The sequence below is a fragment of the Zingiber officinale genome, chromosome 8A (genome assembly GCF_018446385.1).
Source record: "Zingiber officinale cultivar Zhangliang chromosome 8A, Zo_v1.1, whole genome shotgun sequence".
Lineage (NCBI taxonomy): Eukaryota > Viridiplantae > Streptophyta > Magnoliopsida > Zingiberales > Zingiberaceae > Zingiber > Zingiber officinale.
The window spans coordinates 13,207,224-13,219,688 of NC_056000.1; the positions used below are offsets into that span (position 1 = coordinate 13,207,224).

The 12,465-nt window shown below is 45.0% G+C and overlaps 1 protein-coding gene across 1 annotated transcript; it reads left to right on the forward strand.

Moving 5' to 3' along the window:
• The first annotated feature begins 854 nt into the window (after positions 1-854).
• On the forward strand, positions 855-2,264 carry LOC122008301 (probable tyrosine-protein phosphatase DSP2). The gene is made up of 5 exons (XM_042564003.1): positions 855-1,358; positions 1,422-1,515; positions 1,606-1,663; positions 1,763-1,806; positions 1,915-2,264. The coding sequence occupies exons 1-5, from the start codon at positions 1,069-1,071 to the stop codon at positions 2,068-2,070; spliced, it is 642 nt and encodes a 213-aa protein (XP_042419937.1). The 5' UTR covers positions 855-1,068; the 3' UTR covers positions 2,071-2,264.
• Positions 2,265-12,465: the final 10,201 nt, after the last annotated feature.

The following is a 12,465-nucleotide window of genomic DNA, read 5'->3' on the forward strand; positions in this document are numbered from 1 at the left end:
ATTTTTTCTTCAAATAGGAGGTGTAATTAAAGGATGCTAGTCTTTTGGACTGGTCATCGTATGCGCTTCCCGATTTATCTATGCGCTTCTCGATTTATCTTGATGGTCGATGAGAAATTTTTGTGGGGTCAGGTCGATCACTTCAGGGATAGTCAATTAAACTAACTGAAATTATTATTTTTTTCACATTCCATCTTTAAATTATGCGAAGGAAGATAAATAATGAAATTAATTTTAAAAATAATTTCTTAAGTATACCTCATTAAAAATTAATCTCAATTTTATTGTAATATATTTACTACACTCTAATAAATTGGGTATCAGTATAAATCTAGATTTCTAATCCTATGGTAAAAAGGTGAAATCACTCGCCCCTAGCGACCCTGTCGCACCTGATCTCAGGTCATCACGAGGGAGGTAAATCACGGTAGCCAAGAGGGTAAGTGGTGGTGGGGTGAGTTGTATAGAATCCGAAGATTTACACTTTGACAGTCTTACAATTCGATTCTGTGATTTCATGTGACAAACATATCATCATTTATCATCTTGAATGACCCCTGGGTCACCTAGATTTCTAATCCTGAATGCATAAAGAGTTGAAGGATTATTTACCATATGCCAGAGTACCTAACTTTAGACGTATACCCGCTGCTCCACCGTTCATTGCGACAGAACAATTTTGATGATATCAAATCATTGACAACTGAATAACAATCCAACGACAGATGGAAAAGACATGTTTCTGATTCAAAGTAATTCCATAACGAGACAGCTAAATCGAAAGTTCGCCATTAAACTCAACATCTGACGTACACTCACAAGTTTGTCACCTCTAGTCCTCCCCAACTGGACTATCATATTAATCCAGTCTACACAGAGTTGCTCTGAATCCATTGTTAGTTTATCTCTCCATCTCCTTTTCCTTTCCACCTCCTCCCCACTCGATTTTATAATCCATTGCGCGCTGAGCCACTTCCAATTTTCTTCCTTCCTTCCTTCGTTACAAATACCCCCCTCGCGTTCCTTCGGCGAAGAACGGAAGAAGGTAGAGAGAAGGTGAAGATATTTATGGGGAGGGTGATGATTCCCAGTGAGTCTCCTCCGCCGCATCAGGAGCCTCCACCAATTCACCACGACGAGGACGACGGCGGTACCGGCGTCGTCGGTTACCTAACAATCTCCACCACTTGCCCCCATGCTTCTTGTTTGAATCGTTCAGCAGCAGCGACAGAGTGCTGCGGCGGAGCGCTAGTTCCACCGCTCAACTTTGCGGTCGTCGACGCCGGCGTCTTCCGGTCGGGGTTCCCCGAGACGGCCAACTTCGGCTTCCTGCACACCCTCAAGCTCCGGTCCATCGTGTGAGCCCACAATTTGACCAGCAATTTTTTTTATAAAAAAAAATTATGATTGAATGGTCGCAGGTATCTTTGCCCGGAGCCGTATCCGGAGGAAAACCTGGAGTTTCTCGAGTCGAATAGTATCACATTATTTCAATTCGGAATCGATGGTCGCAAGGTTCTTCTTCCTCACCCTTTTTCTTGTTTCTTCCCTTTCCAACTCTCCTCGGTATAGATTTGTTGCCTTAAATCATGGGTAATTTCGTAGGAACCGTTTATTGACATTCCCGGAGACAAAATTATTGATGCTCTCAAAGTTATCCTCGGTACGAATCATTCTCTCTTTATTACAATTGAATGGCACAATACAAAGTTATGATTTATAAGTTTCGCTGGACTTAATTTGCCTCTCTTAATTAACTCAGATGCCAAAAACCACCCTTTGCTTATCCATTGCAAGAGAGGAAAGGTAAACTAATTAACAACAACACGCCGCGCTACGCAGATTAGATGATGGCGATGCATAAATTAAAAATATTGACTCTTTTAATTTGTGCCTTTGTTGCTGTACGTTCAGCATCGAACTGGTTGCGTCGTGGGATGTTTGAGGAAGCTTCAGAAGTGGTGTTTGTCCTCAGTTTTTGATGAATACCAGCGATTCGCCGCCGCTAAAGCGAGGGTTTCCGATTTGAGGTTTATGGAACTGTTCGACACGTCGAACCGAGAGCTGTGAATGATGGACTACAGAGGGGCTAATTTCCCTTCGCAGCATCGGGTGCTCTGAATGAATCGAGTTAATGAATAATTGAGATATTCGCTTGTTAGTTGCAGCATGGAGAGTAAGGAAGTTAGGGCCACCTTGTTTTTTGGATGTCCTCGACAATTTCTTCCCCAGCAAATTTAATGGAAGATGACTACTTTATCTCATCAACGTTGTGTGACTGATCAGGAATGTGAATAAATGTAATTAAATGACCTAAAATATAGTATTAAAAAAAAAGCGGTTTTTATGTAAAGAAACAAAGATTCAGGATGGATTTGAAAGAGAGAGAGAACAAAGAGTATTACGAAATTCTTCTGTTACTGTTTACGGTAAAAAGGATAAATCACGGTGACTGAACAACAAATAAATGGCAGGGAAGAGTATATACGGGGGGTAGGGAATTATGCCCCGTTAGCCCTGAGAATTGACCTTAAGATTTTTTAGGGCAATCAATCTACCATTTATCAACTCAGCTATGCTCGTTGGGACATTCTATTATGATTTACAGGGGCAAAGGTGAATACGCTTGTCCCCAGTACCTCCGTCAGGAGGTAAATCCTGGTGACTGAAAAAGACAAGTGACATGGAGGAGGTAAATCATGGTGACTGAGAAAGCAGGTGATAGGTGAGGTGAGTTTTACACGGGTTGTAGGGATTTACACTCCGCTAGCTCCGAGAATCAACCGCTAGACCTTATGGGAGATCAACCTTGCCACTTACCATCTCAGCTAGCCCGTGAGGGCATTCTATTACGATTTACGTGGCAAAAGATGACTACGCTCGCTTACAGTGGCCCGACTAGTCCGTCTCAGGAATAACACGGAGAAGGTAAATGATGCTGACTGAGAAGATAAGTGGCAGATAAGATGAATTTATACAGATTAGAAAGATCTATGACCTACCAACTCTGAGATTTGATCGTAAGTATAAGACCTTATGTGGTAATTAACCCATGGACATGTTACGATTTACGAATGAACGAAAAGGAGAGAGAGGGGGAGAGGGACTGAGAGAGGTCGCAAGGCAAAACCATAAATCCGTTTCGCCTTCCTCAAGCTCTAGCGTTGGCCGGCAACACGGACCGGAGTCTTCTGGTTCCGAATCTAAAGCTGATTCCGCTTACTCTTCGTCGGAGGAAGAGGAAATGGAACAAGAGGAGAAGGAGGTGGATTACTGTCCCCCTTCTCCCAAGAAGATGGCGGTCGTCCCTGCCGCTCCAGAGTCTCCTCCGCCTTCAGCCGTCTCTTCTGTGGACGGCGAAGAAGACGGGTCCAACAATCAAGAATTTGCTGAATGCGAGGCGAATAAACCGAAGCTGAAATTGCAGCGCCGTTACTCCTTTAATCATGATTCCTCCGACAAGACGCCACCTCCCGCTCCAAACCCTCCTTCTGTTGTCTCCTTGACGAATGATGAAGACGACAACAGAGACGAAGATGGTGAAGGAGACGGATCCAGTGGTGAACCCGATGACGGCGAGGCAATAAGATGCTCGTCGTCTTTAGCTTCTTCACCATTGGATCCATCTTCTCCTCATCTGAATCCACAGTCCCATAACTCCCCAGATCTGAAATCTGCATCAACCATATCAATGGGCAGTCCTCCAAAGCCCTCTCCTTTGCGGATTCGATATTCCTCCCCCAAAAGGAAGCTAGCGTGCTGACATTGACGATTCTGAGAAGAATGACAATCGCAATCGAAAGCGCTTCCAGAAATTGTGGGCTTTTGATGATGAAATAGCATTACTCAAAGGTGCGGTGAAGTATCTCAGCGAGAAGGGAACTATTCCTTTTTCGGTCAACGACATGGACATCGTTCGCCTCCTCATCGAGAGCTCCTTTCACTAGGATGTCAGTAACAGGCTGTTTGCTAACAAAGTTAGAAGATTGAAGAAAAAATTTCAGATAAATTATGCTCGTTTGAAAAATAAGGTATCTTCAATCTTTTGCTGAAGAAAACAGACAAAAAACAAAGGTGAAAAAGTTGAACTCTAACGATGCATCCATTCAATTAAAGGTCAGTGAAAGAACGATACAAAGTAATCTTCGTTATCCATTATTGTGGGGAACACTTAGCAAATTGGCAGATGAGCTCTCATGTGGAGTGATCCAATGATAAAGATTGGACCTTAAAATAGGGTTAAATGTGGAGGTTAAAGTCATAGAATCGGATGGATCATAAGCCCACGAACTACGGATTAGGCATGGCTGGCCTTTAGAGTTGGTCAGACGTGAAAGATTGATCAAACCGTCCGGACGATCATCCTCTGTAACTTACAGTTGAGGTTAAGAGCCAGAGCACTAAGTTACCCAGCCCACCGGCCTTGCCGATCGAACCTTAGATCCGATCAGACATAGCGTGCCTCTCCAACAATATGGAAGCCGAGAGAGGAATAGGTCAGTAGATGCATTTTATACGGTCGAGCTAGAGATATCCCTACCGAGTGGCGGCCGACCTACCTATAGTGGGATCCACATATAGGTCATATCGTACTTTTTTAGGAGTTTGTATTGGAAAAGACATAGAATGTACTATAGACAAATTGTACTTTGAAAATTTTTAGCCTGTCACATCATAGAGATTTACATGCTCACTTAAATAAAGGTGTCAAAGACACTTTTCAACTTGTCTTTTCTTTGGAAGGCTTTTGAAAAGGTGCATATACCTTGGGATGTGTATATAGGCGCTACAATGACACTATAAAAGGGGGTCTTCATCTACAGGCGAAGGTATGCGATGCTCCACTATTCTACATGCTCTCTACTATTGCTTGCTTCTATTATTCTCTTCGCTAGAACTGAGTACTAACTTGAGCGTTGGAGGATCAACACCAGAAACCCCTTCCCTAACCCGACACTAACGCTTCCTGTGTTGCTGGACAGCATGGAGTCTTCATCCATTCAATAACAGAGTCACGTTCCCAGCTAACTGTCTTCTCATCTTTCGGACAGAATCATATTTGGGGTCGTCTGTGAAAATTACACCTGCATCCAAGACCTGAAGATGGAGGACACTGGATGACTCACTACAGTAATGTTAACTTAAGAAGAGTTAGAGATACTGGTATACGCCCGAGCTGCAAGAATGTTGCAACAACAATAGCATGCTGCGACCAATTGCCGAATGGTGAATGACCCAGCTGTATCGACAATAGGTCAGCGAGCTGAGAAAAGAACCCGAGCGGAAGACCTGTCGACCGTAAGCTGAACCAACTGACGGGTGCCTTCCAGCAAGCACCAAACACGTCGATCTCGTACCATAGGGCGTTATTCCACAAGCCCTCGGAAGAGCATGGCCGAGTAGAAAGGACACAAGGATCATCTTTCGAGAATGCGCCCGTCTGGGATGTGTAGAAAGGCAAAGCACCCCGACTCGATGACTCTCTTGAGCGGATAAACAAGCAGTTCTCCTAAGAAATTCTCGACGATTAGTTGCCACCACACTTTAGACCTCTAACGATCGGAGAGTATACAAGGTCGACTGATCCCGAGGACCATACACTCAAATTCGATAACATAGCCATGCTCTACTAGTACACCAACAAAGTCAAGTGCCACATGTTCCTCACCACGCTATCTGGTTCGGCGCAGAGATAGTTTAAACGCTTGCCGATCAGCTTTATTTGTAGATTCAAGGATTTTTGAATGGCTTTTCTCCATCACTTTGCCAACAGTCGTTGCTATCAAAAGACGAATGTGAATATGTTTCACTTAAATAAGAGCTCAAGGAGGTGTTATGGGCCTATATTAAGAGATTCAATCAAGTGATCATGGATGTTTCGTCAGCCACCCAGGAAATTTTGGTAAGTGCCTTTTCACAGGGACTTATAGACAACAATTTCTTTTGCTCACGTATCAGGAAGCCTCCAAGAGACTTCGATCATTTGCTTGGATGGGCTATGAAGTACGTCAATGTTGAATAGGCTCAGTTAGCTCGGAAAAAAGAAGTAATCTTCAAGCCCGTGATTGTCTAAGAACGCCGATCGACCCTCACCAATTTGCCGCCAAAAGGGCCTCGAGCGGGCGCACCACAACAACACCATGAGCCCCGAACCCATGTGGTCCAGCATGTGGAAGCCAAGCGGGCAAGATTCCCCGAGTCCAAATAGTGGACCTCACTATTTTGCTCTTACCATCGCTCGACAACTCACAATACGAAGGACTGTTATCATTTCATCCCGAAGCTGTGCCGACCGACCCCCCAAGGATTCTACCGTCGATCTCCTTATCTCGAGCGTCACCATTACCACCGATCAAGCAAACAACATGATCGGGGCAATGCGCTTGCCGAGAAGCACTGACCACATCCTTAGCAAAGAGATAATTGTAGGACCCTTTGGCGGCTGGTTAGAGGGGGGTGAAGAGTCCTTAAAAAATAATATGAACCTTCCTTGAACGTTATAACTTAATTAAACTAACACTTGCATAAATTAAATAAGAAATTAGAAAGAAGAGGCATAACGAGGTTTATTTGGTTACAACCAGGGAGGTTGTTAATTCAAGGAAGTTGAAGTTCACTATCAAAGTCTCCTTTAGGCGGAGAAGCCTTTTACAGCAGTTACAACACTCAAAATGCAAAGCTAGACAAAGGAAATTGTTTACAAGTGTTCTGTCTGAATCATTTGGACCAGAGTTGTATTTATAGCTCTAGTCGGAGTGCCTGGAAGGGTTTCAGGTGCCTCTAGGGGGATAAAACTTTATCCCCGTTGCAATGGATCATGTTTGACACGATCTAGATAAAACTCTTGGTCCGGGCGCCTGGACCAAAGTTAACCGTATATTAACTTGTTTGGTCCGAGCTCTTACTCCGGCTCCGCTCTCTTGGGTCCGGGTCTTCCGCTCCAGCTTCGGCTCTGTTTGCTTCGATGATTTTTGCCATCTAGAATAAGGCTCACCTGAACCCATTTTTCGGCCTTCGAGCAATCTTCCACTCTGACTTCTCGTCCCTTGGAAATGCCGCGTCCGCTCGCTTCCTTCTCGTCCGCTCGCATACTCTTCCGTAGCATTTCGTCCCTAAGACGCACCGAGCCCGTCGGCTCTCTCTCGTGCCGTCAATCTCGCTAGTTGCTTCTTTTGCTCGACTTTCTGTGCTCCTAAGTTCCTGCACACTTAGACACAGGGGTTAAAAACTAATAGGACTTAACCTGACTTGGTTGATCACATCAAAACTACCTTGGGGTACTAACAATAATGAGAGGCCTACTTGGGCATTTGTCGAGCGCCCGCGCCCAACTCAAGAGGAAGAGAATCGCGACCATGCCGCTTGGGGGTGACATTAGCATGATAGCAGGAAGCCTGATCGACGGTAACTCTAATCGGGCTTGCAAGTCATATGTTAGGTGGTTGGAGATTCATGCAGTTGGGTGCAGTGAGAAAAAAGCATAGGGATCAGAAATCAACTTCGGATCTCTAGATTTAGAGAGAGTGGAGATTTCTCATGATGACGTCTTAATTACCAAGGCTGTGATCACCAACTATAACATTCACCAGACCTTTTTTGATATGGGCAATTCACTCAATATTATATTTAAGAAGACATTTGATCAGCTTCAGATAGACCAAAGTGAATTCTAGCCCATGACGACTCCATTATACGACTTTACGGGCAACGAGATGTTGTCGATCGACCAAGTTCAGTTGGCCATTTCTCTTGGGGAGGAGCCGCTCATGAGGACTCACCAGACAAACTTCATCATGGTGGACATATCTTCTGCATACAACATAATCCTTGGCCAGTCGGTGCTGAATGAGTTTTAAGCCATCGTATTTATGTTTTGCCAGAAGATCAAGTTTCTTGTTGACAACTCGGTTGGCGAAGTCAAAGGCGATCAACTGATGACACACAGATGTTACGTGGAGGTTGTAAGAGTCGAGTTTCGAGCCGCTTGGAAAGCTCAACGACTGGAGGTCAACACAATTCAGGAGACTCCCCCAACTCTGATTTATGAAGAAAAGGAAGAAGTACAAATTTATCCCAGCTGACCGAACGCAACCAAATTTATCACAGCCGATCTGAGCCCCAAGAAGAAGTCCGAGCTGGTTGCTTGCTTGAAATAGAACCATGATGTATTTACATGGACAACCCATGAGCTCTCGGGGATCTCCCCAGCAATAATGCAACATAAGTTGCATGTCTGATTGGACGTTTTGTCGATCAAGCAGAAGAAAAGGGACTTTGGAGTGGAGTATAATCAAATTATCCAAGCGGAGGTGGAAAAGATGCTCGAAGCTAGACATATCAGGGAAGTGCAATTCTCGAGCTGGCTTGCTAACGTTGTACTAGTATCCAAGCCAGAAAACAAGTGGCGGGTGTACATCGATTTTAGAAACCTGAACAAGTGTGCCAAAAAGATTACTACCTTTTGTCATGCATCGATTAGGTGGTGAACTCTACCGTTGACTGCGAGTTGATATGTATATTGGATGCATATCAAGGATACTGATCCTGTCCGAACGCTGAGTCGACGGACGCTGAGGACGTGGCGCTCTCCTCTATCTTCGACCAGCGGCACAAATCTCCGCCGAACCTGCAAGGAAGTCGAGCTGGGAAGGGGTTCCCGGCGACGACCCTCCGACGCTCAAGTCAGGCAAGAGGAAAACGATGAAGTGACTCCAAAGATGATAGATTGCGTACCTCCGGTGAAATTTGTGGGCTCTTATATAGAGCTCTAGGGAGGCTTGTGCACACCTGTCGAGGCGTACACGTGTCCCTTACCATACCTCAGTATGGGCATACCAAAGGAGCATGCCTGACACCATACTGCTACAGTCCGAGCACATCTCTGATGGGATAGCATAACCTTCCGTCGTATGATTTTGTGTATGGCTTGGTCGTCGAACATGCCTGTTGTCAGAAGATGTTCCCCAATGTCCCCTTGTCCTTATCTCTTTTTTCCCCGAGCCGAGCGTCCATCCGCTCGGCAGGCATCGGTCCGACCGGGCGTAGGTATCGATCCGCCCGGGAAGATTTCACTCCATCGCGTGCTCGGCTAAGACTGTTCCTTCACAGCATTGCTGCTTTATGCCTCGGCCGAGCGGGCTACCCGCTTGGCCCGGCGATCCTGTTCACCATGAGCGTCGGAAACCCGACTCCCCGTCGGGTTATCTTTGATTCCGCTCGGACTCGTTCGGCCGGTCGACCCAACCCTTCTCCGATCGGTCGGACCTCATGCTGACCCTTTTGACTTTTGACCTCTACGTGTCATTGGCTCCCCTCAAAAGGGGGTCCCCCGTCCTTACCGCTGGATCAGATACCATCAGGTCTCGCTCGCCAAGGATGATCAAGAGAAAGTCAGCTTCATCATGGCAGACGAAACTTATTACTACAATATCATACCGTTCGGACTAAAGAATGTAGGGGTGACAAACCAGAAACTCGTGAATAAGGTGTTCCGGCGGCAAATCAGCCGGAATATGGAGGTATATGTTGATAACATACTCATAAAATCCCTCCGGGCTACTGATCTTTGTGTAGATATCAATGAGACGTGCCAAACATTGAGGAATTACAGAGTCAAGCTGAACCCCGACAAATACTTTTTCGGAGCCAAGAGCGGATGCTTCCTCGGTTACATCATAACCGAGTGAGAAATTGAAGCAAACCCGAGCAAGGTGAAGGCACTCCAAGACATGCCCCCTCCACGCAATTTGAAAGAAGCTCAATGTCTGACTGGAGGAATTACAGTCTTATCAAGAATCATCTTCAAGTCGTCCGATCGAAGCCTGCCCCTTTTTAAGATTCTGCGTCGAGCTACAAATTTCAATGGGACACCGAATGTGATAAGGCACTGGAAGAGCTCAAAGTTTATTTATCTTCTTTACCTGTACTTGCAAAATCCACCACTGGCGAGCCACTCTAGATCTACTTATCTTCTACTGAGCGGGCTATTGGGTCAGCACTGGTGCGATAGGATGGCCATGAACAATAGTCGGTGTATTTCCTGAGCCATTTATTAAAAGACGCAGAATGCCACTACACCTGTCTAAAAAAATTGGTGTACATGCTGGTTTTGACCGTCGGAGGTTACGACCATATTTTCTCTCTCATCCCATAATTATATTAACTAATAATACACTAGGCTGAGTTCTCTTCAACACGGAGGCATCTGGATGGCTAATCAAGTGATAAGCGAATTTGACATACAATACCTTCCCAAATCTACCATCAAAGTACAGGCCTTGGCTGATTTTGTGACAGAAATTTAGAATCCCGAGCTAGAGGAAACATGGAGAGTTTATATGGATGGATCTTCCACTTGGCAAGGTAGCGGAGTGGGTATACTCTTAATATTACTACGTGAAGATAGAATGCAACTATCCATTTGATTGGACTACTGGGCCACAATTAATAAAGCAGAATATGAGGCTCTAATCGCCGATTTACAAGTAGCCAAGCATGTGGGAGCCACATGAGTTTTTATTTATTCTGATTCCCAATTGATAGCCCAACAACTCTTAGGTGCCTTTAAAATAAATAATGCTAGGTTGAAATTATATGTCAGACATTCGAAAAGTTAAAGGTAGGATTCCAAAAGGTAATCGTGCAAAAGATCCCCCGGGCGGACAACCAATATGTAGACGAGCTGGCCAAGCTGGCAAGCTTTTTAAGCCCAATGATGCTAGACATGCCAATTGAGCAGGTGATGTTGGTAGCTCATATCGAGAGATCGACGGAAATAGAAGTGCATAATGATTGGAGGACACCCTTGACAGAGTTCCTCCGATCGAGAAATACACCAACTAATTAGGAGCATGCTCGATTAATAAAAAAGAGAGCTAATCGATTCACGCTTATAGGAGATCACTTATATAAGAAAGTCTTTTCCAGGTCATTGCTCAAATGTGTTGGATCGGAAGACACCTGATACATTTTGCAAGAAGTATATCAAGATTCCTATAGCAGTTATCCGGGCGGTCGTTCATTGGCTCGGAAGATCTTGTTGGTCCTTTTCCTATGGCGACCGACCAAAGAAAATTCCTTCTCATAGCAGTGGACTATTTCTCTAAATGGATAGAAGTCGAGCCGTTGACTAAAACAATAGAGCAAATGGTTATTAAATTCTTATGGCATAATATCGTGTGCCAGTTTGGCATCCCTCACAAGCTTGTCTCTAACAAGGGATGACAATTTCAAGGCCGGAAGATCAAAGAGTGGTGTATGAGCTATGATATCCTGTATGTCTTCACTTCTGTGACTTATCCTTAAAGTAATGGTCAGGGGGAGGTCACCAATAGAGAAATCATCAGAGGACTCAGTGTTAGGGTCAATTTGTAACTAGAGGGGGGGGGGGGGGGGGGGGGGAAAGCTCATCGCACTCGTTGTCTTACTTCGTGATGCAGCGGAATGAACCACGAAACACACTTACAACGCTAACACGAAAGATTTACTAGGTATCCATCTCAAGAATAGGTGACTAATCGAAGAATCTACACATGACACGCACTCCACTATGAAAAACACTCATTCTTGGTAACTACTGGAGGTGGAGAAACCTCATACAAGACTCACACAATAAGATACAACACACGCAAGAAGAAAATACAAGAATGAAAATGAAAAACTCTCTTCTTGCTTGACCTTGTTGATGGAGCCGCCTCTGGACCCTTTAGAAAATGTAACAACACTTTTCTTCCAAGCTCTCAGTCCGACGATGAGTAGTAGTGAAGGATCGTGTAAACACTCCGGAGAAGAAAGCTTGCCACAACTTTATACTCGATGCTCCTAGGGCTTCCAATTGATTGGGCTTGCTCCTAATCGATTGCCACGTGAGATCCCAACAATCTCAGCCATCCAAAACCTGCACCCAACGCAATGGTCATTTCCCAATCGATTGACCGATCGATTGGGGAGGCTTGAATCAATCTACTGATCGATTCAGCCTTCCTCACATCCATGCACGAGAAACAACCCCCAATCGATCGACAAATCGATTGGCGGTGCCTATTGATCGACCGATTGATTGGGGAGCATTCTATGCTCGTGATTTTACTTCCCAATCGATCAACCGATTGATTGGACCAGCCTTCACTCGTAGCACACCTTCAATCGATCGACTGATCGATTAAATCAAGGTTCAATCGATCAGTTGATCGATTGACCTCCCTTTGACTTGCTTAACTCAAGTCCAAGGTTTCCAAACCCAACATCTGGTCAACCGTGACTTGTTGGGACTCCTTGTGCCTAGCATCCGGTCAACCTTGACCTGCTGGGACTTCTTCACCAAGTGTCTGGTCACCCTTGACCCATCTGGATTTCTTTGTGCCAAGTATCCGGTCAATCCTTTAACCTACTTGGACTTCCCAACACCAGGTGTCTGGTCAACCTTGACCCACCTGAATTTCCATGTGTCTGGCTTCACTCACTAGG